The sequence below is a fragment of the Odontomachus brunneus genome, unplaced genomic scaffold (assembly GCF_010583005.1).
Source record: "Odontomachus brunneus isolate Ranch 3 - 2012 unplaced genomic scaffold, Obru_v1 Obru_scaffold_029, whole genome shotgun sequence".
Classification (NCBI taxonomy): Eukaryota; Metazoa; Arthropoda; class Insecta; order Hymenoptera; family Formicidae; genus Odontomachus; species Odontomachus brunneus.
The window spans coordinates 1,226,901-1,252,944 of NW_022639479.1; the positions used below are offsets into that span (position 1 = coordinate 1,226,901).

The 26,044-nt window shown below is 34.9% G+C and overlaps 6 protein-coding genes across 13 annotated transcripts in view; 3 read left to right on the forward strand and 3 right to left on the reverse strand.

The window, feature by feature from the left end:
* Positions 1 to 2,627: 2,627 nt before the first annotated feature.
* Positions 2,628 to 7,096, forward strand: LOC116843041 (glycine-rich cell wall structural protein-like). 2 transcript variants are annotated; one of them, XM_032813048.1, is made up of 7 exons: positions 2,628 to 2,795; positions 3,917 to 4,675; positions 4,974 to 5,006; positions 5,358 to 5,714; positions 5,782 to 5,964; positions 6,046 to 6,193; positions 6,739 to 7,096. In XM_032813048.1, the coding sequence occupies exons 1-7, from the start codon at positions 2,705 to 2,707 to the stop codon at positions 6,878 to 6,880; spliced, it is 1,713 nt and encodes a 570-aa protein (XP_032668939.1). In that variant the 5' UTR covers positions 2,628 to 2,704; the 3' UTR covers positions 6,881 to 7,096. The 2 variants fall into 2 exon arrangements, with proteins under 2 accessions (XP_032668939.1, XP_032668940.1); XM_032813049.1 differs by having other exon boundaries at positions 5,409 to 5,714.
* A 4,439-nt stretch (positions 7,097 to 11,535) lies between these two features.
* Positions 11,536 to 17,908, forward strand: LOC116843044 (rho guanine nucleotide exchange factor 7). The gene is made up of 12 exons (XM_032813052.1): positions 11,536 to 12,059; positions 12,374 to 12,500; positions 12,595 to 12,772; positions 12,869 to 13,084; positions 13,180 to 13,378; positions 13,458 to 13,685; positions 13,774 to 13,852; positions 14,011 to 14,129; positions 15,944 to 16,124; positions 17,026 to 17,127; positions 17,260 to 17,344; positions 17,564 to 17,908. Exons 1-12 carry the CDS (start codon positions 11,991 to 11,993, stop codon positions 17,715 to 17,717), a joined length of 1,737 nt encoding a protein of 578 aa, XP_032668943.1. The 5' UTR covers positions 11,536 to 11,990; the 3' UTR covers positions 17,718 to 17,908.
* Positions 17,909 to 18,014: 106 nt separating this feature from the next.
* On the reverse strand, positions 18,015 to 19,028 carry LOC116843045 (mediator of RNA polymerase II transcription subunit 11). The gene is made up of 3 exons (XM_032813054.1): positions 18,686 to 19,028; positions 18,412 to 18,552; positions 18,015 to 18,319 (listed from the first exon to the last, which is right to left on the reverse strand). The coding sequence occupies exons 1-3, from the start codon at positions 18,771 to 18,773 to the stop codon at positions 18,198 to 18,200; spliced, it is 351 nt and encodes a 116-aa protein (XP_032668945.1). The 5' UTR covers positions 18,774 to 19,028; the 3' UTR covers positions 18,015 to 18,197.
* Positions 19,029 to 19,792: 764 nt separating this feature from the next.
* The window catches only part of LOC116843026 (synaptotagmin-7), a 198,189-nt gene continuing 191,937 nt past the window's right edge, over positions 19,793 to 26,044 (forward strand). The window contains exons 1-2 of one of the 2 annotated variants that reach the window (XM_032813014.1): positions 19,793 to 19,997; positions 20,211 to 20,831. The gene's annotated coding sequence lies outside the window, so the exon portion shown is untranslated. Of the gene's footprint in view, positions 20,832 to 26,044 lie in introns of both variants that reach the window. The other variant, XM_032813013.1, reaches the window with a different exon arrangement.
* LOC116843028 (cytochrome b-c1 complex subunit Rieske, mitochondrial-like) lies at positions 20,839 to 22,466 on the reverse strand. Of its 2 annotated transcripts, XM_032813028.1 has the most exons (3): positions 21,868 to 22,466; positions 21,567 to 21,744; positions 20,839 to 21,307 (listed from the first exon to the last, which is right to left on the reverse strand). In XM_032813028.1, exons 2-3 carry the CDS (start codon positions 21,701 to 21,703, stop codon positions 21,016 to 21,018), a joined length of 429 nt encoding a protein of 142 aa, XP_032668919.1. In that variant the 5' UTR covers positions 21,704 to 21,744; positions 21,868 to 22,466; the 3' UTR covers positions 20,839 to 21,015. The 2 variants fall into 2 exon arrangements, with proteins under 2 accessions (XP_032668919.1, XP_032668918.1); XM_032813027.1 differs by having other exon boundaries at positions 21,567 to 22,466.
* LOC116843024 (vanin-like protein 1) overlaps positions 22,620 to 26,044 on the reverse strand; it is a 154,226-nt gene continuing 150,801 nt past the window's right edge. For 4 of the 5 annotated variants that reach the window (XM_032813005.1, XM_032813004.1, XM_032813001.1 and 1 more), the window contains exons 2-8: positions 25,554 to 25,633; positions 25,285 to 25,419; positions 24,830 to 24,976; positions 24,568 to 24,728; positions 24,171 to 24,385; positions 23,796 to 23,900; positions 22,620 to 23,709 (exon numbers count right to left, since the gene is read on the reverse strand). In XM_032813005.1, the coding sequence (XP_032668896.1) occupies positions 22,922 to 23,709; positions 23,796 to 23,900; positions 24,171 to 24,385; positions 24,568 to 24,728; positions 24,830 to 24,976; positions 25,285 to 25,419; positions 25,554 to 25,613 (1,611 nt within the window). In that variant the 5' untranslated portion in view covers positions 25,614 to 25,633 and the 3' untranslated portion in view covers positions 22,620 to 22,921. Of the gene's footprint in view, positions 23,710 to 23,795; positions 23,901 to 24,170; positions 24,386 to 24,567; positions 24,729 to 24,829; positions 24,977 to 25,284; positions 25,420 to 25,553; positions 25,634 to 25,893; positions 25,972 to 26,044 lie in introns of those variants that run through there. The other variant, XM_032813003.1, reaches the window with a different exon arrangement.

Consider the following 26,044-nt stretch of genomic DNA (forward strand, 5'->3'; position numbering starts at 1 on the left):
TATCATTTAAAGTTATAAAAATATAAAGATATCAATCATAAATCGAAAAGATGCGACAAAAACTAGCTTTTTCTTCAGCGAAGAAAGATTGGCTTGCAAAAACGTCTTATTCGGCATATTTCTCAGAGGGACGGCCTGTATATTAAAATTTAAGATTGATCTCTTGGGAAGTAGTGTCAGGCTTCTACGTTGATTTGTAAGATAATTGTAGTCTCAACGGATAAAGCGTCAATGTAAGAAAAAATCGTAATAATCTGCTGTTGTAACCATGCTTATGATAATCTCACGATCAGGTATATGCGGCGGTATCGTATCGCTCGTAAATCGTATATGCGTCAAGCGTGAGAAAAAAGCCGCTCGTAATGTATGCTAAAACGTTTTTGATTCGCTTGACGAGCTAGTAATGAACTTAATGAGTTTCGGTACCATACATTTTTTTATGATTATCTCACGGTGAATGTAAAAGATCGTTGAGCGCTTTAATAAGACGTTCACGTGCTCATGAATAATCATTGGAACGTGACATACAAGGTGGGCTAAAACAACCCCAATAAAGCATGTTTTGCTTTAGGCGCCTTTGATAAAGAGTACACGATATTCTGTTTCGTGAAAGAATCGCTTCTCTTGCAAATATCAAATGATATAACAAGTTTGGATAATTACTTGATCCTTATTTTCATATAATTGTTTTATTTACACAATATCTTTCTCACTATCTTTTTTCTCTCTATCGGAATTGTTAAAAAGACATACATATCATATACTTTATTGTTTTTAATGTTTTGTAGGTTACATGATATGCGATATGGAGATGTGGAAATTATTTATAGTAATGCAAAAAAAAGTGATAGGAACAGGTAGCCAGGCTATTTTCGTAATATGCAATTATCATTTCTAATAACTGATTTACTCGTTGTTACTCATTTTCCTCGCGTATATATATACGCATTAGAATAAATTTTCTTGCCGGAAGTCGAAGGAACGACTAGCTAAAGCTTAGATTCCTCTTTCAGATCTTAAGGAAAAAAATTGCGTGGAATTCCCGCGGCTATATTCCAGGACGTTAAAGATGGTGAACGATATCCGATAATTACTTCTTCAATATCAGCGAAGGCGATCGCTTATGATCGGCTCGTTCGCAAGGAATCAATATTCATACATGATTACAGTATTAAGATATGAAACGATATAATGATGCAAATCCACATTCTCCAAGTATATTCCGTTAATCGTTTATCATATTGTGTCCTATATTTAACATAGATAAAATCTTTCAAACATTTATATTTTTCTTTTGCAATTTAAATTTTGAAGTTTTTGTTTATAAGTACATATATTGTTTTTGCGCGAGAAAAAGATAATATTGTTTTTTCATTTTTACTTGATTAATTTCCTATCGATTCTTATTTAGATAAAAAGATAGAAAACTTGGTTACGTATCTTAAAAATTGTTTTTCGCAGTATGATGATTTAGCATATCACGATTTCCTTAATCATGGGGAGAGAGAGAGAGAGGAAAAGATCTAAGTGTATTCAATAAAACGTAACGATCCATATTAATGTCTACACTGAGGTTATCGTATATTTTTTTTTGTACACTCGGCTGATAATTTCTAGAATCAGAAAGGAAAAGACTCGCGAGATTAATTCGTTAAATAAATATTTGTATTCACATGTCATTCACTCTATGCTGTGTACGCGATTCCATAATTTATCGCAGGGAAATCTCAAGATCGCCGATGACGGAAGCCACGATGACGGAAGCCACGAATTATCTCGAATTATCTTGATTTTTTTAATTACGCACGTGCCGTTGCGATTTTTTGTCAATTTAGGGGATTGTACTTCCCCGTTCGACTCGACCGCAATAACATCGGATTGTAGAAATATCATCATTGCATTCCGAGAAAATAATAACAATTCTGAATTCTTAGAAAATAACAATTCAGAAATATTGCTTCTGCTAGTTGCCTTCTCGCCGATAGCGCATTTCCTTATAGTTAAGATTTAATTTCTCTTAATTTACGGCTGATTTAAGCTATTGAGACGTCTCGCATAACGTGTCCTAATGCGAATCTTCTTTTTTACACATCATCCGCGCGTTTCCTGTATCATTATACGGTATTTTATAAAAATGCTAGAAACGCGCGATCGTCCCTGACAAAGTGGATACCTCTTATTAAGTATCATTAGCGAGAGTATGACATAAATGATAAATGCAGAAAATGACATTGAGATGCAGAGATAAGAGGTGCAAGATAAGACCACTGGATGCTGCGAACGGTCTTCCTGAAATGCTTTGCATTATCGACTTAAACGTGTCGTCCGCAATGATTCTTTGGATCAGTCGATCATCATCGGAAATGTCAATGATCAAATGAACAATACCATTTGCCTTGTGTGAGCAGTTTCTCTACGTTGTGTTCTTCTACTTGCGTTATACATATTAATGACATGGAAGCGCCGATTCATCGAGCCTATTCGAGAAATAGAGAAAGTAAGAAGCTGCGACCGCAACTTCCTACGGCTCGATCAGGATAAGACCTATCCACCATCACCGATCACCTTAACCTTGGCTACACGTCGTATTTTTTGCTCCCATTGCTTTTCAATCCGATTTGCCTTCAGCGAGAAGCGGCCGATGTTTTAGGAAGGAACGAGCCGTCGAAGTGGGAGGCAAGATATAAAGACTTGGTAACTGCGAATGATCAGCATAGAAGTGAGTACAGTCATGTGGCAGTATCGGACGATCGGCCTTTTGGCCTTACTGCTTGCAGCATGTGTCCAAGCGCGAGGTATATAAATTACTTTCTTCTCGTAATATTACGTTGCATCATGTCGTTGCATTACGTTGTCATCATCATTATGGTCATCATTATCGCTTCATTAATGGTCTCATATCTGATAGTAAAATGTATTTTTCTGCACCTTGGATATATTGCTAATTAATTTTTCAATGAGTGACATTAAAACATGCATTTTAATAACATATCATTAAAGAAGGACAAGGCTTGTCGAAACTAAAATTATATTTTAGTAATTGTTTGTTACTAGATCTCCTCCTTATATTACTCTGTTATAAAATATAAATTAAATGATTTTTGCCATTGAATACATTCAAATTCAGTTTTCTGCGGCAATAAATAATTATTTTTTACGACTCATATCCTTAAGAAATGTTGAGCCATATCGTTCCTTCAATTATTTATTTGTTTATCTATTCTCTACTTGACTACGTCATTATCTTTTATTTATTACGTACAATGTTGAAACTATAGTTAAATGTAAAAGAAAAATCTCAAGTTATGAAATTATAAAGTAATTCGTGATACATTTACATTTAAAAGTAATGTTACCGCGGCATGTAACAGCATGTACGCAAAATTGAAGATTAGTAAGATGGCGATAAGTACTATTAGTAAGATGGCGATAATTCTTTCGTCATATAACAGAAATTTACGTCAATCGCACGCTTTTCTTTTTGTAACGACAGTTTTCTTGCTTCTTGCTCTTTTCAAAGACGTGCTATAAAAAATCAAAGTGATTGCGCAAAATAACAGTCTTATAGATCTTTTCTTTGCCGAGAAATCGATAAGCATAATTTCTGCTGAGGATATGTAAATTTCTCGTATAACCACATATAGATATTGATGACTATATTTGAACTTTAATCCAAGATAATCGGATTTTTTGCTTAAGTGTATTTTCATTTTTCGTAAGCATTGAGCAATTGAGCAACATTGTGCACTTTTTGTTTCATAATGAAACAAAGTAGAATTCACAAAACTTGATCGTAAGTATGGTTGTGGGTTCTATTTTTCTTCTTCTAAATCGCGTAGTTATTTGTGGTTTGCAATACTTTTATGTTAAGTTTTAACGTTGAGAATATAAATAAGATTCTCTTGATTTGTCACAGAAATCGAATTATTGCGATCGAAGCGTGGAGGTGAGGGAGCATCCTCTTTTAGCAGCGCTAGCAGTTCAGCCAGTGCCAGCTCTTATGGCGGTGGTAGCAGCTTTTCTAAATCTGATGCTAAAGCTATCGGTAGTGCTTCGGCAAACTCCGGTGGATATGGAGGTTTCGGAGGTGGAGGCGGCGACCTAGGAGGCGGTGGCGGTCATGGTGGTTTTGGAGGAGGTGGTGCTGGCGGTCAAGGTGGTTATGGTGGCGGCGGTCACGGAAGCGGTGGTTTTGGAGGCGGTAGCGGTGGATACGGTGGTCACGGAGGTGGCCTAGGTGGAGGCAGTGGTGGCGGTCACGGAGGTGGCCTAGGTGGAGGCAGTGGTGGCGGTCACGGAGGTGGCCTAGGAGGCAGTGGTGGTGGTGGTCACGGTGGCTTTGGAGGCAGTGGAGGCGGCGGCGGCGGTCATGGTGGTTATGGAGGCGGTAGCGGCGGTGCTGATAGCGGTGGATACGGAGGCGGTCATGGAGGTGGTCACGGAGGTGGTCTAGGTGGTGGCGGTGGACACGGAGGTGGACTCGGAGGTGCCGGAGCTGGTGGATACGGAGATGGTGGTGCCGGTAGCGGTGGATACGGCGGCCACGGGGGTGGCGGAGGTGGATACGGAGGCGGCGGACACGGAAGTGCCGGTGCCGGTAGCGGTGGATATGGAGGTGCTGGAGGACATGGTGGTGGCGGTGGAGGATACGGCGGCGGCGATAGCGGTGGATACGGTAATTTTCTTTTCATCGATTTTTTTTTATTTTTTGGTATTGAAAAGTTTATTCGATCAATTTTAATGTTATAAATTGTTTTGAACACTTGCGATAATTCGTTATTTTCTCAGTCTTTTCTTGATAAAAAATTATAATTTTTGTGTTACTAATCTTTTCATCAAGTTTGAATAATTGAATCACATATAAGATATCTCCTGCTTACACTTTTCTCAATATCGAATTGTAAAGTATCTGTACTTTCACTTAATTAGTGCAAAGTCCGCCTTTTATATACAACGCGGAAATCCTTTTTTAGGACATGGAGGCAGCGGAGGCTATGGAGGTGGCGGTAAGTTCAAGATGAAGTTAGCTTTATGTATACAAATGTATGCATGTATGTGTGCGTAGATAGAGAATAGAATATGTAGATATAATGCAAAATATTCACATTAGTGACTAGAAATTAGCACTGTTAGAGAATAATAATTTCAACTTATATAATATTTATATATGATACTCTTTACATCCTAATAAGATTCATATTTCCATTCACATTTTAGCTGACGAGTTCGCGAGATTTTGTATGCATTTAAAAACAAGTGCTATCTTTTGCGTTAGGCTTTTGTAATAACTTCTCATAATTATTCCCATCTTCATTTCATTCTAACACTTATATCATTAATAACCCATTCAATTTTAGGCACTGACGGTGGAAGTAGTGTTGGTAAAATAAGTGGTATTTATGGTGGAGGTGGCGGTGGATCTGGCGCCGGAGGATATGGAGGAGCTAGTTCCGGCAGTTACGGCGGAAGTGGGGCAGGTAGTCACGGTGGCGGTGGCCCTGGAGGATATGGTGGTGCCGGACCTAGTGGTGGTGGTTACGGCGGAGGTGGCCATGGTGCGGAAGGTGGTCAAGGTGCGGGAGGTGGTCATGGTATCGGAGGTGCTGGAGGTTATGGTGATGGTGGCGGTTACGGAGGTGCTGGCGGTCTTGGTGGTGGTGGCGGTCACGGAGGTGCTGGTGGTCTTGGTGGTGGTGGCGGTCACGGAGGTGGACGTAAGTGAATGACAGAACGTACGGATATACGATAAATACATATATAAATATGATGATGATTCCGCAGCTGGTGGAGGACTAGGCGGTGGACACGGAGGAGGTTTAGGACATGGAGGTGGTTTGGGTGGTGGAGGAGGTTTAGGCGGTGGCCATGGCGGTGGCCATGGCGGAGCAGGAGGCTTAGGAGGCGGCCATGGCGGAGCAGGAGGGTTGGGCGGTGGTTTAGGTGGCGGTCATGGAGGCGGTGGCGGTAAGCGTAATTATAGTTTCGACTACTTGGGCAATGATAGTTGTAAAAATGAATTTTGTTACACTATATTGGACATTCTAGGTGGATGTATTACTGGGGGATGCGGAGGTGGTAGCGGTGGGGCCAATGCTAATGCTCATGCTAGCGCCAGTGCGAATGCGAATGCCGGTGCCGGAGGTGGTTACGGAGGTCACGGAGGTCACGGAGGCCTTGGTGGTCATGGCCCAGAGTACGTATTACTATTTTGCTGAATATAAATAGATATTAAAGATAACATTTCAGTCGTATTTCTCTAATTGCAAGCGTTGCACGAATTGAGAAATATCACGTTTTTTGTAAAAAGAAACAAAAAATATTCGAAATAGCACATCAATTTGTCAGGAAACCTGTTGTGAAGATTAATGAAGCGAATAATGGAATACTCCTGTTCCACGAAGGCTATTTATGATGTTTCGCTAAATGACGTCAGAATTAATTTTGTTAAATTTTCCCGACTGTGAAGTCGGGAACCGGTTTCTCGATTCTGAGATAGAACGTTGCTGTATTTGCCATGCAATCGATGACAGGGATTCTGCTTGATTATGCAAATCAGTAAAAATCGATAATGTATTGAACAAGTATCTCGATGGGACGTAAGACAGCGAAAGAAACTTAAACAAATAATAGCCCAGTTTTTTAAGCATTTAAGATGTCAACTCTCTCTCTCTCTCTCACATTTTCCTGTCTGTGATTTACATTAGAATCATTGCACGCCTCTTTCTATTTTGTTCGCAGTTTATTCTCTCGTATTGGCGAAGACGACGTGGGTCAAAGTGGTAGCGTCGATGGTGCTAAGGGTGTCTACAGTAGTAGCGCGGCGAACATAGACAGTAGCGGTAAAGGCACTTACTCCGTAAAAGCAGGCAAAATCACGTAAAATCGCGCTTATGCTAGTGCAGAATCGGCGAATACTCGAATTTTCAAGATTGGATGTCGCTTAAAAATACTCTCGGACGATCGGAGAGCGCAGCTGTGATCGGTTAAAATTGTATATCTCGACGCGAACATAGTACAACGCAACAAGGTCTATACCTTATTTATTTTGTAATGATCCGAAATAATGTGACGTCTGAAATAAATCTATTGTATATAATTCCTTGCGTTTCTCTCACTTACATTTTCCAATTTTAGTCAAACAATTATGTTATTGCGGCAGTTATTATTACAACAACGCGCGCATATGTTACACTAAGAAAAAAATATCTGAAAAATATTTATTCGTTGAATACTAACAAATTTGCTTAAAACTAGTTTGTTTTATTTATATGTAATAGACGATTGCTTTCATAATAAGCTAAGATTTTAACAAAATGTATGTTTACTAAATAAATATTTGAAAGATATTTTATATATATGGTAGTTTTGGTAAGTAAATACGTTATTAGTATCTACCGAAAAAATATTTTTCATTTTTTAGATATTTTTCTTTCACAAAACATCTTTTTAACACGAATATTTTTAATATTTTTTTTTCCCAAAGACTCATTCAACTATTATTCATAAAACACAAACGACGATTTTATCAATGCTAATTATCAATAAACAAAAGTAATGAAAATCAGTACGTAATTACCTTCCACTTAAACAATGCTTATAGCGATTTCTCGCATCTCGTTTAAAAGATTTACGTAAGAATACATTGAATATTTCATTATGCATTTTAACAACAATTGCGACTTTCAATCGTGGGATATGTGCATGCTTGCATTTCCTCTCTTAAATCAAGCGAACGTCTGTTAAATCTTGATCTGATCTTATCCTCTAACGAGCTAAATAATATTCACCAATATTTGTTACTGAAAAAATTTACTAACATATTATATAAATTCACGGTTTTTCTTAGTATAAATAAAAATATCAATATAAACGAATGCACGAATAATTATTATACGCAATAACCGCACGAAAAGTAACATTTATATAACTGAATAATTAAATGGACATTGTTGCGCCATTTAATAAAATTATTCGCTAGTTAATGTGTATCGTTTTGATTATACACGTTAGCCGCAAAAATTGGTTTCTGATGTTCATTGTTAACGGATGCTCACTGGTTTGATGTAATTTAACGTTACTAATCACGTTGCGTAATCGATAATCAGTAGAAGTTTGAATCTTCAATTGAAACGTGTTTATAACATTTGTCGGAATTACAAATCCGGTTAAACATCTGCTGTCTTAAAACTATTACGAATTATTGTTAAATTGAATCTATCAACAATCTATTAACATATCCATAAAATTGAATGCATTTTTACAACAAAAAGAAATAAAAACAAAGCGAAACTATAAAAGAAAAACTATAAAGTTCAGAATCAAAAATTAATTTCATGTATACGACATATTCGATTCGATTCGTTCGCTTTCTTGGATAAAAAATGTATTAGAGATTTCTACAATTTATAGCTGTCAGCAAAACAGATCGTGAAAGGATTTGGAATGTTTGACGGAGCTGTAGATGACGGTATATTTAACATCGGAGGCTCGAACGCGCGCGCGCGCGCGCGCATCCTGTCGTACTCATACATCGTGAATAATTCATGGCAATCTTTTGTGTATAGATTGTGGATTTGTTCGAAATATATCGATGACATAAACGGTATTCCCGGAGACATACGTGTATCGCATACGTGTAACGCATTAAGTGCATTTACATTCCGGCTTTACTACATACTTTTCCCGTTGTTCCGTTAAATTGTTATTCCAAAAACGAAATTTCGAATTCTTGTCGAGTTGTATTAATTAAAAATAAGATTCTCATTAGATCTACTGCTTGAAAATAAAAAATACATATGATTTTTCACTAAGTTATATGATGTTCTTAAAATTTTTTTTATATTAGATAATAGCGCTCATAACGAAAAGTTTAAAATTTTGCTTTGAATAAAAATTGGTAAATCTTTTTGCAAAATATACATAAAATAGATTGCCACAGATATAATTTAATAACCCGAAATTTAAAAAAAAAAATTCTTGAATGAAAATATATATAAAAAAATTTATACTTTAAGCTGTTTCATGCATTACTACCGACAACTCTTCCTTTTTTATTATGCTATTATTCTCTATCTTATTGTTCTTTTTTTTATTCTCCTTCAGAAGCTTTTGGTTGACTTTTTTCCTAAGCATTGTAGATTCTTCTAGGTTTTCTCATTAATTCATGCAACAGAAAGACTTTGTGTATCCTTAACTGAATCAGATTTTTACATTGTCTGTATTTACATCATGACATCCTTTTCCTCTACACTCAGTTACTTGTAGACAGCTGCACTGAGAGCAGCAAAGTATAGATATAGTTTTTCCAACTGAGTTGTTCTGTTTCTTCTAACCCTAAGATTTTCAAATATTTATATCACTTTTCTAGAGTAATCCTCAATTCATTTAAGATTTCTCTCAAATCAACAGTATAGTTGTGTAGATGATATCATAGTTTGACTACTAGAATTGATGAAGATATCCATTAAACAGATGGCTACTAATCCAACTTGAGGTCTACTTTTGCTTGAACCAATGCCTACTTTACTAGCTCAGGACTATCAACATTAGACTTTTGTATCATCATTTCAAGTAAATATCTGTGCATATTTACTTACTGAGTTGCTACTGTTGCCAAGATTTCAGTATGCATATAAATTCTGCAATTTACTTGTGAGAAATCTTGTTAGTGGTGAAGATATCCTCTATTCCCATTATTGTGCAAAGTGTTTGCCATCTGTTTAGGAAGTAATTTAGCAGTAAATCTTATATTTGTTATTCTACCTAAAGTGATTAGAACTGCCACACCAAGGAAAATTATCAGCTAAAAATTCAGAGGCTATTGCTAGATTAAAAATGGTTTTTATGTTATCTGATATGTCCACAATTTTTCTTCTGACAGACGGAATACAGTTCTTGGATAAGGTTTAGTGCTGTAAATAGTTCTTTTAGTGCTGTAAGTGCTTCAAAGCGACGAATGGATCAATCACATTGCTTTATTTAACGTTTTAAAGTATTTGCAATGTTAACCAAACCCTCCTTCTTGACAGTCAACAATATAGAGTGAAAAAGCACTAAGGGCAAATCAACTTTCTCACTCTGTTTTAAACTGCCAACTTCCGGCTTCACTTTGCGGACAGGCTGCGTTCGAAAACGTCACTCGAGTACTCTCCCTCTCTTTTTATCTTACTTTTGTATTTCGCTCACTCCAATGGCTATCGTCTAGTAGTGTGCACACAGTGTGTGTTTCCGAACGCAGCCCAGAATGGATGCTTTCCAATTGCAATATCTCTAGACACTTTCATGCACACGACACAAATTACATTTCAATTGTCGTAATCGTCGACACAATACTATACATCCCTACTCAGCTCGAGGGCTACTAGTCGGCTAGGTAACTAGTGTTTTCTAATGACAATTAAAATTAATAAGCATCGCGGTTTGAGAAGAGATTTCGACGTGAAATGGATAGTATCTTTTTTATTATTTAGATCTTATTATTTATTATTAAAAAATACCAAGATATGGGCATGTTGAAAAATAATCCATTGGGTGCTGCACCTCATTGGGTACAATTTGTGTGTGAAGATGCGTAGGGTCTTCACACATGAAATGACATAATTGCATGTGCATAGCATAAGACTGTATGGACCAATGAGCATCGAGTATTGAGCATCAAGCATCAATATGGCGGTTAAATACTCGATGCTCATTGGCCCATACATCTTATACTATGCACATGCAGTTTGTCATTTTATGTGTGAAGGCCCTTAGGGGCGCCGCACACGATTGACATAACAGTAACGTAAGACCGTAAAAATGGATCAATTACAATCGAGTATTCACAAAAATGGCGACCTAACGGTTGACGATACTCAAAGTGATTGGTCAATTCTGACCATATGTCTTATGGCTCCTGCACACAGGACGCGGTAATACTTGCCGCGCGGCGGAAGTCCGCGCGACAGCCAATCAATATGTTGTTTTTCCGTAAGAGCTAGAAGGTTATTACGGAAAACAGCATATTAATTGGCTGTCGCGCGAATTTCCGCCGCACGGCAAGCATTACCGCGTCCTGTGTACAGGAGCCATTATGTCAATTCGTGTGCGGCGCCCCTTAGGACCGTGGCACACAGAAAAATTTAAGCAGTAAGATATAAGCAGTAAGCAAATTGATCAATCAAGCGTCTTCTACAAGGGCAGTAGGAGTAGTAGTAAGAAATAAGCAGTAAGCAAATTGACCAATTCCATTCTTACGTTTCAAAAATAATCGATTGTGATTGGTCTATTTACTTACTGCTTATTTCTTACTACTACTCCTACTGCCATTGTAGAAGACGCTTCACAGTCGTTGATACTTCTTACGGTTCAAGAATCAACGACTGTGATTGGCTGATTCGCTTACTGCTTACGTCTTACTGCTTAAGTTTTTTTATGTGCCACCAGCTTTACCACCGCGAAATATGTTTAACGAACGTAATAAAGGCGCATCTTGTTAGATGGCGTTCGAAAATGCGCCTAGCTCTGGCCACTAAATCAAGCTGGTAGCCGCTCTCAAGCTTTTCTCTGATATCGCCCATCCCTATTTACAACTGACGAGGTGTCATCAACTAGGAAGTGTTCATAGTTATGGTCACGTGATGTGGGAATCGCGGATATTTATAGATGCAAAGCCTAGCGAGAGAGCTTGGCAGATATGTAACCTATGTAATTATGCCCGTACATTTATGCACAAGGCGTTTGACAATCTTTCACGTGACAGGAATGAGAACTGTCGGAATATGTGATAGAATTCTTCGCGTTACGATGTCCTAGTGCAGCAAATTTACTGAAAACGCGACCTACATTGTATTTTAAGACGAGCCTTTCACTGTGTTCCAAGAAACTGTCACGAATTGGTGAATCATGTTTGAAGGCTGAATGTTGATCTTGCGAATACGATGTACGAAATTGCTACTTCAAAATTAGTCTTTCGGTATTTTACTACGACCTGCAATTAGTTGACGGAAACCATGTCGAAGTCTGATGGACCTAAACTCGTTATCGCGCTTTACTCCTTCAAGGGGAAGAACAACGACGAAGTATGTAAAAGAAAAAATATCACATAAGATATTCCACTTAATGATACTTAAATATCACATTGTCAAAATGGTATTATCTAAAATGATAACTCCAAAGAAATAAAAGTGTTTTTTAATTACTCAGTCTATCAACTATGTACAAACTCTTGTAACTTTAAGTAACAGAAACAAAAATATGATAAATGTTAAAAAATTTTGAATATTAAAATTGGGTGATTTGTGACAGGATTATGCTAAAGATACAAATAATATGATTATAAAATGAATATATATATATATATATAAATATATATAACTGCATTTTTTTCTTTTAGTTATGCTTTAAGAAAGGGGATGTGATAACGATAACTCAAATAGACGATGAAGGCTGGTGGGAGGGTACATTAAATGACAAAACTGGTTGGTTTCCCTCCAATTATGTCAAGGAATATAGAATTCCAGGTATGGCAGTAATTAAACATACTTACATTTGGATGCCTGAAATAATAATTGTGTGTGTAATCAGCTATATATTCTAATAAATTAATCTATGTAGATGATGGTCATACATCAATTAAAGCATCTCCAGAAAGAAGTCCACAAGAATCACCTATACATCACAAACTTAATCGTGATATAGTATTAAAAGATATTGTTAATTCTGAAAGAGTAAATGTGGCAGAACTGCAGGGTTTAATGAATAAGTTTTTACAACCTCTTGAAGCATCAAATATGTAAGTTATAGCATCATATTAAAGCATACAAGGAAAAATAAAAATACATTGCATATATTATATTATAAAATATTAAAAGTTTATAATTACATATAGACTAAAAAAAGATGAATACAAGCAACTACTTGGTAATATACACGAAGTTTTGGAAACTCATCAGTATTTATTGGCAAACTTGGAAGCAACTATTTTACAAGGACTCTCTGCAAGAATGGGAAATCTTTTTATAACTATTGCACCCAGATTAAAATCTGTTCACACAACATATTGTAATAATCATCCACAAGCTGTGTGTATTCTGGATCGATATAGGTAATTATTGTGGAAAATACAAGATGTTATTAAAACAGCATTATATTTATACACAATGGATGTATTTATAAATAAATTATATACTATCATCTCAGAGATGAATTGAATGAATTTATGGAACATACTGGAGCAGTATCACCTGGGATATTAGTATTAACCACTGGTCTTAGCAAGCCGTTCCGACGATTGGATAAATATTCTGCTATGCTTCAAGAACTAGAAAGGTACACTGAAAAGAATCATCCCGACAGAGGAGATACTCAACGTAGTATAGCAGTATATCGAGAAATTGCGGTATGATAATCGACACATATGTTATATACACACAATTGTTTAACATGCTTATCGCGTTACCGATTTGCCTTAATTGTAGGATCATTGCGTCTCCATACGTAAGCAGCGTGAATTAGCACTTCAAATATTAACCAGTGGGATCAAAGGGTGGGAAGGCGAAGAGTTGAGCTCGTTAGGCGAGGTTCTTCACGTTGGATCTGTGACTCTAGCAACCGGTGTAGATCGTAGAGACAGATACTTTGTTTTGTTTCCTACCACTTTGCTGGTGCTGAGTACCAGTCCAAGAATGAGTTCCTATATTTACGAAGTACATCTGAAAATATGCTGTTATATCACTTAAAAAATGCCATTTCAATATGTAAAGACTATAACTTACATCGTGATTATTTGCACAGGGAAAATTGCCACTAACAGGCATTAATGTAACTGGAATTGAAGATACAGACGAAATAAGAAACGCCTTAGAGATCACTGGTAAGCTGTCAATATTTTATACATGTGTACTATAGTTTTATATTGCAACAAAAACAAAAAATGTCGTTTCGTAACTTAAAGATAAAAACAAAGTCTTTCAAGTCGCAAAATAGCAATAATTTGTAATAGATACTAAAATCCAATGTGTATATTTTAAGGACCAATGATCGAAAGTATCGTTGTGCTGTGTCCCACGAGAGAAGAGAGACAGCGTTGGATTGAGCTTTTAATTCAGGAACAAGGCACTAGCCTCTTGAAATCACCAAATATGTCCCGTGTGAGTTGTCATCATCCTCCGTACGCGCGACTTTCCAGATATTTCGCGAAGCTCGTGAGGAGGAAAATCATATATCCTGAATTAATGAAGAAGTTACTGTACATTCAATACGTTTTGAAGCCAGATTTGAGTAGTGTGAAAATGAGAAAATGCAATGTGACTTATACTATTCTCCCAGCTCACAGTAGCGGAGAATCAGACTCGGATGTAACCACTGACAGCCATAATATGCAGGAGGAGTCGCGAATATTGTGTAAATCCACGTTAATAATGGATGTTAGATACGTAGTAGATAATACCGATCTTAGTAACGTAGGAATAGCGAGCGATTCCTCACTCACGAATTTCGCATTGAGAGTCGACTATGGTGACCGCTGTACCTTCGAGACTAGTAAAAGTTTGCCCGCTGGTACTACAATGAGCCACGTCCTGCCGAAAGTTGAACTCGCGTCAAGCAAATCTTATACGTCGAATCTTCAAGCACGCTCTAATGAATTTTGTCGGGAGCACTTAAAAGTTCCGCATATGAAAGAACACTGCGGTCTGGCAGTGAATTGTTTGAAAACGATCGAGCTTTGTCCAGAGAAATTGGACGTTCCAAACACAAGTATTCCAGTTCGACATTCAGAGACTTCCACTCAGGGAAATAATTGCGACAGTAACGAAAGGAAGTTTCGAGAAACGTGCGCAAATACTAGTTTACGATCATCGGATTCGGGAATGGCTGAGAGTTATTGCTTAAATTCGTCTGAAATTAATTCCTGTTACAAATCATACGCGTCTAGTCATACTAAGTATACAGATGCTGTAAGAACATCTCACAGCGAAAGCGAAAATGATGAGAATAAATTTGAGAATCAATGTATTTGCACTTCGCCGTTTGGGTCTACACCTCGAGATAGTGCCCATTCTATAACTTCATTCAAAAATATTGACGAATGTGCAAGCCTTGCAAAACCTGACATGAGCAATGTTGATGACGACGTTGATGATAATCAAAATAATAGTGGGATTAAAATTCAAGAAACTGTAGCAACTCATGCTCTAATAAGTCATGGAAATTTAAGAGAAAAAAGATATACCCAACCAATACCATATGCACATCAATGTGTAATTAAAAAAGTTGGGAGACGCATAGTTCGTCCAATTCAACCAATTCTGGAAGAACATGACGAACCTACCAATCAAGTGTATTCGTCTGGATTATATGCTCATTGGTGGCTCAAGAAACCTATCCCAATATCTGGATGCACGGAACAAGGCAAGCTTCCATGGCATGGCTGTTTATTTGATCACTTCAGTTTCTTTTAACCATGCTGGTGTTCTTACTAATTATCATTTTCCACCAAAAGTTGTATACTCTTATTTCACAGCCATGTTGTGTGAAGTAAGCTGTTGCTTTACTAACACAATACGTTATAGAATAGCCTTGAAATGTATCGCAGAAATTCCTGTGCATATTAATTTATTTTATCTCATTGTCATCATTCGCTTTGCAAAAGGTTCTAGTCAATTTGATTTTGAATAGACAGAATCTTAGATCATATTAGGTAGGGCGTGCGCTCCTGAGAAAGAATAATATATATAATCATAATTATAGAATTTTATGTTCTATTATATCGCCGCATGGCTTAAAAATTTTTCTATTAAAACAGAGACCATGCGCTAACCAATAGAGGAAAAATTTACATTATATTAGAAACTATTACATACTTATGTATGGATATAATATTAGAGACCCTATAATTATATGTGTTACATATATATTAATGTATATTGGAATATATTTATAAATTATGCTATATATATTACAGCAAATGAACAATCAGACGAACGGGAAACATCAACGACCAACAATAGAGCATTGTTCATCTCCAGGGATTAAGACACCTTGGAGTCTCGCATCATTAAGACCTGCTCCTCCCTTATATTCTCTTAAGAACTTTGGTAAAATAGATACTACCACAGATACATCGCGCTCACCACGATCATGCAGTAAGTTTTGTCTTGTGCATTAAGGGGATGTTCAAGCTGAAAATGTTACCGACAGAATACTGACATTTTTCTGCAAGGTTTACGTCGTATTGGTTACACAGAATTACAAGTGCTTTTACGCAATGAAAATACGTGCAAAAATAAATAGGAGCATTGCTCGATATATGACGAAAACGAACAAAAAATTTTTAATGTAAAATCTCAAGCTGTCTGCATAATATTTGCTTTGATCCAAAAATTTCGTAGCTTGTATATACCAAAAGTGTAGATGCTCCAAACAAAAAAATTTTGAAGAACATTACCTTCACATCTATATTTGGAACTTAAGAATATCGAAAAAGTTTGCAGAAAGATTTCTACACATATATGGTTAGGTTTTTTATTGAATATGGTAAAACAAAGCAATACATTCATGTAAGTTCTATATATAAGAAATACGAAAAGGATAGCGTGATTATGTTAGTGACGATCGTCTCTGCATTATTGACATTGTTCAAGTTCGTCATCGACTTCAGTATGTTAAAAATTCTTACAAAATACGTTAAAATAAAAATATATATTTATAAAGTAACACTTGCAGTCGATTAAACAAATTTGTAAGATATTCCGTGCATTGCCCTTTTGCTCTAATAATTAATTGTATGGCATGTTAATTTACGACAAATTGATAGAGCAAAAGAGGAGTACACAAAATACCTTACATATTTGTTTAATCGATTGCAAGTGTTACTTTAGGGATATATATTTTTATTTTAACATATTTTGCAAGAATTTTTAACATGCACTTTCTCGCTTCTGACTCATTAAAAAGAGATAAACAGTGCAAGAGACTAGGAACCTTAACCAAATTATATAATATTTTATCTATGCAATCGAGTCTGTAACTTACTTTATCTTGCAGATGAACGACAATTTGAAGAAGATGCGATTATACTGAAAGTAATAGAAGGTTATTGTCTTTCTGTCAATGCAAGGTTCACTGTACATTCTGGGGAATCCAATTGTAAGTTTTTAAAAATTAAAATAATCTGATTAGACTCTTAATAACTCTTAATAACTTTTCCACTTCTATATTTGACTTTTTAAGATCTATATTATGATTATATCACGAATAAGATACTAATATTACTTTCAGCAATGTTAGATTATGAATCACAAAAATCACGCGAGAGGATATCATCTCTGCATAACAGAGGCAATTGGGAATCTTGTAATGATAGGTAAATTTGACCATATATTTTATTATTTATTTTCAAGTGAGAAGAAAGGATACATATAATAAAAATTATCTTTTATTCTTCCTCTTATTGTAATGAATTTGCACAGATATATTAGTGTAAAAATTATGCATTACTTGCAAAAACTTATATACTTAGAAACTTGCTTATTGTTGACTGTTTGAAAAAAAAAATATATTAATATTAATGTATATTTTACAGGACATTATCAGAAACAGTTAAAACTTTGAAGAATCAAATGACAGACTTGCAATCACAAATGTCACTACTAACAAAACAATTAGATGAGGAAAGGAGATCACGACTTTCATTGGCTGCTACAGTAAAACGTAGCATGGGAGTTATAGATGGATAAGAATGAAATCAAAAATTGCATGCATTCATATTATAAGAAAAAGAACAATGTTGCGAAAGAAATTTTTCACAATCTTTATTTCTTATATACAAGTTTTAATCATGAAGTTTAATATGTTGAGTGTTGTTGGAATGTTTCATAAAGTTTACTCTATTTGTATAATATGTATGTGATAAATATAGAATAAGCACACATGACAGAAAAATTATTTATGTATTTTTTTAGTGTATTATACATTTAACAATAAAGAATGCGCACAAAATTGTGTATATTATTATAAAATTTACTTGTCACATATATTATGAATTATGAAGTTATACAGTTTATTCATAAAACAGTTTTACAAGAGTAATTACAAACTAGTTTATTGGAATAATTTTTCTTTAACAAAAATAGACTTAATTTGTTGAAATAATTTGTATTAAAAAGATTTACCAGTATATAATTTAACATACATCATGAAAAATGTTATACAACTCATTATCGTAATTTATTTTTTATACGCTCTAGCTCATTGACTCTACTTCGTGCATGTTCTAACCTATGCCATGCCATTTGGAGTACTTTTTGGCTTGCATATCCAGAACCTTCATGTGGTTGACCTGAGATACATTATTAAATGCATATTGAGATAAAACAAATATTGGAACGATAGATATTGTATAAGAATGAGATATTATACAACTATACGTACCAGTAGAAACCTGTGTAAGGTAATTAATTTGCTCACTTAATTTAGATTCTACAATTCCTAGAGACTTCAAAAAGTGAGTTGTATTTTGTTCTACTTGTTTCATACTTGATTTTTCTTTGCCCAGTTCCAATATAGCTTGTCCTATACAATATAAAGTATATTTCGATTACATATATACTTTTCTGTTTCTATTTCTGATATTCTTTTCACATACATAAATAATCTAATGCGCACCATATTGCAATAAGAGGGATTATTATATCATAATAATTACCTGCACTTTGTAAACAGTTTATCACCTCTTTCTCGATATTATCCAAAAGTTGAATTCTTTCTATCGGTGGTGTTATTTTGGAAGTCATTGTTTCTTTTAGCTTACTTCCGAATTAAAATTTGTATGAATTCTTCAACAAATTTCACTCACTTCTTAATCTGGTTTATATTGTAAATATTTGTGATCAAAAGTTCTTAAATATTAAAAATATAAAAAATCTAATAATATTTACAATATAAGCAATATCAAAATCTTTTAGATCGAAGAGGTTATTCCAAACTTGTCGTATATACGGGGAAAGATACGGGGAAAGATACGATGTGAGAACGATGCGAGTTAAACTGCGCCAATATTGCGCATGCGCTGTGGCAGCAGTAGCAACATTGCCTTATCAAGAGCTTCTTCCGCTTTCCATTTTAGGCATCTTTTTATTGGATACGTCGTATCTAGATATTCGTACCTGTGATCTTTCATTAGAAGGCACAGGGCCCTTATTTTTGAAATAGTTGAGTATCATAAGTTTTAGGGGCGCCGCACACGATTGACATAACAGTAACGTAAGCATACCGTAAAAATGGACCAATTACAATCGAGTATTCACAAAAATGGCGACCTTACAGTTCGACGATACTTAAAGTGATTGGTCAATTCTTACGGTACGTCTTACGTTACTATTATGTCAATTGTGTGCGGCGCCTCTTACTGCGCAGATTTAATCATACTCTTGATCGTCATATTCTTGACGTGTATTCGAATGCTAAGTACGTGCTTTTTATTTAAAGTTCCATTTTTCCTTATAGTTATAATAGTTCCTTAGATTTATAAAGTCGTTTAGCTTGAGAATCAGAAAGACGTATTAAGCGGGAAACACACCCTCTCGTATAAAGGCATAATGCACAACGCATAAGAAAATTGACCAATCAGAGTCCTTCATCTTCATCGTGGCAATAAAAATAAGGACTTTAATTGGTCATTTCCTTATATGTGTGTATTATGTTTTTATGTAAGAATGTGTTCTTCCCGCTTTAGGCTCGCAATTTTAAGCTCGCGCATGCGCACTATATTGAGATAAGAATTACTATCGTGGACGCACCGTTTATTTGGAGCGGAACATAGCGCGTTAGTTCCTATTCAAAAAACTGTTCCGTATTTCTCACAGTTGTGATTTGTTGATTTTCGAGTCTCGTGTGTGAATTATTGCCGAGAAATAAGTTGTGTGCATTTGTCGCAGCCAAGTATCGTTAAATAGACGCTGGAAGCGAATATTTTGGGCATTTGGAGACGTCGAGCAAAAGGACATCCGTGCGTTTTGGTTAGGAGGCATACAATATATTTTCGAGAATAAGGCCCCAGTGCTGGGATTCTGTAACTCGTTATTGGAGTTAATGACAGTTTCGTTATTGTTGTGCCATTTTTCTATGGTATACAAAAACTGCGCAACGATAACGAAACTGTCGTTAACTCCAATAACGAGTTAAGAATCGTAGCACAGGTCGCTGACCTTTATGTTTTCGATTCGTCCCAGGAATCCCGCGTACGAATTATCATCGATTAGGAGTGTCAAAAATAAGTTTCATTGTGTCTATCTTTGTAAAATATTTTTAATAAGTCGCTAATATCGCGGAGAGGCAGCGGGAGTACCGAATGAAGTTGGCTGCATTTAATACGTCGAGAATCGCAATAATTGTAAGACACGCTATTCAATCACGAGATAGCTCGCGATATGTGGCGACACGTCGGTTCGAACTTTGTGAATATATCTCTGTTATATATCTCTGTGAATATATCTCTGTGAATATATATCTGTTTTATATCTCTCGCGATTTCGCGTTTGTCGACGATGAGTTTCGGGCGTGAATTATTGTCGGGAGTGCCGGAAATAATTCCGCGCGTTTGTCGTGGGAAGATATCATTGAATAGACACCGGAATTGGACATTTCGCGTAATGAACCATCGAGACTATCCAGCAAAGTGTCGGGCGTTCGCTGTGTTGCGTTCGCGGTCGTTGGAAGTTCAAATCATATCCCTTATGTTCCCGACCCGCTGAAGGATGGTCATTTGCAAATTATTGTTGTGATTGCTGACTGAATTCATAAATTCTCCGTACTGTGACAGTCCAGAGTTCAAATCGCCAAGAGGAAAATTGGTGAGTGTACATTTTCCTTCGCCGAAATCGGCACTTTATTTATCATAATTATTAAGGCTATAAATTCCAAAATCTCAATGAACACGAACAAACAGGGTTTTTGTCTTGCGCGGAATATTACATATTCTTTGTGATTCGCTCGTTATTTTTTACTTAATACCCGTTTTAACTTAGAAAGGACCCGTCATCCAATAATGACACTATCGTCCTTTATGAATTTGTACTTGGGTACTTCTAAGTTAGTCGGTGCCGGGCCTTTTCGAATGCGACCGGCCGCGTCAAAGTGCGAACCGTGACATGGACATAAAAAGCCACCCGGTATAATTCCTGCATTCGGAATCGGTATACATCCCAAATGTGTGCAAACTCCCACAACGATTAGCCATTCCGGCCTTTTCACTCTATTTTCATCCGTTTCTGGATCGCGTAATTCGGATAACACAACCGCTCTTTCTTGCTCGATAATTGATTGTGTGCTATAAATAAGTAAAAAATAAGTTAGACTCTGATCAAAGAGAAAGAGAGTTTCCTCTAAATCCTTCTTATATTATCTCTGTTAAATTGTGTATAAATATAAAAATATAAATAATAAAACACATTAAATAATATTCCTAGATTAATAATTTCTATAAATTAAAAGTAGAATATACCAAAGTTTAAAAAATTAAAAAAGGTAGATTTAAAGAAGGGTACTTGTACAAAATTTGTACAATTGCAGCTTATGTTATATCTTACCGGTGATAAATGAAAACAGGTTTGCCGCGCCACTTTACAATCGCCACACGTCCCTCTGATATACCGCCTAATTTCACTTCCATTTGCGTCTCCGCCAATATATCTCGCGAAGGCGATACGAAAAGTATATAATGCATTGCGTGAGATTTCAAGCTGTACAGTCCAGCGACACCGCCAACTGTAAGCATTCAATTCAACCTGTGACATATGTCTCAATTGAGAAGTACTCTAGTATTTTGTTGGAGAAAAAATACTTAATCGATAGAAGCATTTTATATAAACTTAGTTTCGAATAACGCACCAAAAGAAGCAATGCAACTCAGTGCTTTTCGTTCATCAGCACTTTTTGCAGCCGGTGTTTCGGTATCTTCCAGCGATTTTCGTCGATATTCTTCAAAATTTGGTTTTGGTATGTCCGTATAGGCACATCTGTACAATTTCTTAAGGTCTAAGATAACGCAGGAACAAAAATTTATAACAGTTTGGCTTATGAGAAATAAGTAGAATCATAATTAAACTAATTAGGCTTTATGATAAAAAGAATTTAGAAAGGTTAAATGAATGAAGATGATATGCTGTCTGCCTAGCATGTTTTTATAGCAGTTTTCTAGATATTTAACATTGATTAGATTAGTGATTTGTAATAAATTATCTTTAATCATTTAACCCTTTGATTTGGCAATCATGTTTCTACTCGTCCAAAAAGTTCATTCTCATTCAAATTTTTTAATTCTGATGCGACTTGTAAGGAATTTCTTTTTTACATAAAAGTACTTACGATTGATTGGATACAGTCGTAAGAACGATGAGAGATATTTATCGTAACTCGCAACATATACATTAAGAACGTGTCTTTTCGTAAGAAACATTTTTATTAGTAATAAAACGTGATCGGTGCATTTATTAACATGCCAAAATAGTTGGCATCAACGCTACAAGATATTTGGCATATGTGTTTATTACCTGAAGTTTCTTATAATTTCTTTAATGTTTCTTACTTCAATTGTTAATCACACGAATGGAAGACTAAATACATTTCCAACACACATAATGTAAAATATTTCAATTTATAAATTTAATACATCATATAAAATTACATGATCTTATATAAAACGCACTACAAAACCTACCTATTATAAAAAATATAGTATTTATATACATGGTACACATACATATGTCTCAATAATTCGTAGATAGGAAAAAATATATGACTTCTAAAACCTTATACGACCTTATAAGACTTTATACTACCGAGAAAATGCATTATAAATTGTGCACATAAAGTATAGTGCAATATAAAGTGCAATATAAAGTACATATTAATCGCTTAAATTTCAGATATATTTTACAAGTTATTAGAAGAAATTCGATACAATCCAAGTCATTAATGACAGTGTGAAATAAGTGATAGTATTGATAAATGTTTTCTTGCTTGCATTGTTTTCAACAAAATTCCTCGAGTACAATCCAAATGTTAATATATTATTTCTCTCCCGAGTCAAATATATGTGGACGTGTACGTAATCATCATAATTATACTCATCATATGACCAATCTTCTACTGGAAGTGGGTATAATTCCGAGTCTAACGTGGACGGCATAACTAGATCTGTTTTATAATTACGATACGTTGCGGAGATATTAAGTTTTTTAAATACCGTTCCTGATTGTTGCACAGATCCACATGACTCGATCGACTGGTTCGAACACTGCATTATGCCGCAGGAGCTCACACTTCCGTTAACGGCGTAGAAACTGCGAAGACCACTATAGATTGCTAAACGATACTTTGTATTTGGATCAATCTTTGAAATTTCTATCTCAAAGTTACAACAGAAGTTATTTTGGCAAAGAGTCTTCGTGACATTTCCTTCTAACAGAAACGTATCAAAGGAATAAATGAAATCGTATATAAGTTTAATTTTATCAGTCTCTCCAACGTCGTCTTTTTTCTTCTTCCACAAAAGAAAGTCCTCGTTAATTTCTCGATACGAAGCTGCGTCATGGATATCTTTTAAAAGTATTTTTTCGTAATTTACATCGTACTTAAATTCAGTTTTCTTCTTCATTTTAGGTACTTTGTGTACCAACATCTTCTCTTGCAAGATTGAAGACATTATTGACTTGCCTATTCCTTTGCGACCTGTATATTATAATATTATCTCGTACATATATTTGTACTGCAGATTGCTGACTGTGAATAATATTAGGAATGTAAAGTTTTATTACCTAGGTAAATTCCACTGCCTGTGCTGCCAACGGGAGGATTATTGTAGCCAGCAACTAAGAAATTTACGTCCTCAGCATACGCCCATCCAGAATGTGTTTGTACAGCTGAAAGAATAATTTCCTGTTACAGTATATAATTTTTGTCTCAATGAAATCTCACATTTAACACATTGTCTTTTAATGTATCATCGATGATACATTCCATTTATGTAAACGTAAGAAAGGATATCTGAGATTTTTATTCAATAAACGTTTTGTCTTGTAGCTCTTAAAAAAAAATGTTACTGAGTTTGCATAGCTAGACAAATTTTGCTTCGGAATTTAATTTGGGTAGCTGACATATTAAACAGGAAGAAATCTTGGCATTTTGCTCACCTGTTAGGAACGGTATTTCAGAAAACCATGCTGTAGGATATACAAAATCAGTAACTTGATGTATTCTTGTCAAGTATAATGCAGGGATTTTAAACAATACATCAAAACATATGAATGTTCCAAACTTCACTCCAAAATCAGTATCAAAAGTTATTATTTCCGGTATTTTTGTAGTATTAAATGCTGGTTCCACGAAAAGATTCACTTTGCGGTACCTATGTGTATTCACACACATCTCAATTAGACATTTATTTAATATCATTAAATATATAGTCATAGTATGACTATGACATATATATATCAACATATATAGTATATAATATCGTTAAATTTATATAATATCATTAATATATATAGTCATAGTAATAATAATGTCAGCAATAATATATTTGTATACCTGGCAATAATCTTTCCATTGCGATCAAATACAACATTGGTGTTGTGATAAACTTTATCATATTTTGTACATGTGTTCTTATTGCAGGGTACTTTCTCAGCAATATTGATTACCACATAGATTCGATTCTCTTTTGCTGCACATGATATTCTTTTCAGTGTCTGTGGATATGCATATTTTTTTAAAACACACAATCCATATTCAATTATTAATATTTCATAAATATATAAGGAACTGTAGAATATATACACAAAACACATACATCGCTGACTTCAATAGTATTTTCATCGCAAGGTATATAATTTTTTGAAGCAGCAGGAATAATAGTTGTCCAATCATCCATTTGTTCTCTTTGTGGTAAATGAATTGTTGTCAAGCCATCTTCAGGGAAAACTATTATATCAACGTCCTAAAAGATATCTGAATTATTTAGATGGTATACAGGATATATTTGTAAACACAAGCTTTCTGTTCAATATGCAATTTTTAACACATAGTTTCTTCTCTTAGCAAAAAAGAATTGACTCAATATTATTTTTCAATATTTTTCCTTTGTACTATAAAACATTTGTTAAAATAAATTATATTTTTTTTATATATTTAGATAATTCACAATGTTTCGTGTTTACTTTTCTAACATCTCATTTTTTTCAATGCAACCATAAGTATTGATGTGCAAAGATTTGCTCATGAACAAGTAATTACAAAGATACTTACACTTGCATTAGCTGTCTTAATGTGTTTGATATATGCATCAGTATTAGTCTTTAAAGTAAGCTGGCCAGAGATTTTGTATTGTGAAGAAAATTCCACCACAGCTGCTACATAAGTTTCTGAATCAGGAGTTGATACCTGGTCGTAATAAAATGTATATATGTAGGATTTTATCAAATAGATTATATCTCTGGATTAAGATAATAGATAATAGAAATTTTAAGGTAATAGAAATATGCATTGTTAGTAAATATACAACGTCTTATATTTACCTGATGCGATATACGTGTACATGCTATTAGTAGACAAATAATAATCGATTGTTGTTTCATATTTGGCTTTTGTTGTTTGTCTGCAAGCACATAAAAATACTTATAAATATTTGGCTCATATAACATAGAGAAAAGAAATAATTCTTGATCAAAACATTTTGGTAGGCAAGATAAAAGCTGTTACACATATTTTCATTGAATGTTGTAAATATTGTTATTCTATAAAAAACAGAGTATTTTTTTTATTATTTTAGATATTAGTTTGACTCAAAAGTTGTTTGTCAAATATTGTGATTTGTTGGTTGTATAACTGTAGGTAAATGTTTGTTAGTTGCATTACCATGTATTTACTCTTAAATCCAGATATTTTGACACATCCAGATACTTTGACAAGTTAAAAAGAAACTAACAAAAGGCGATATAACTCATGGAAACATATCTTCTCTCTCTTCTATATATATATATATATATATATATATATATATATATAT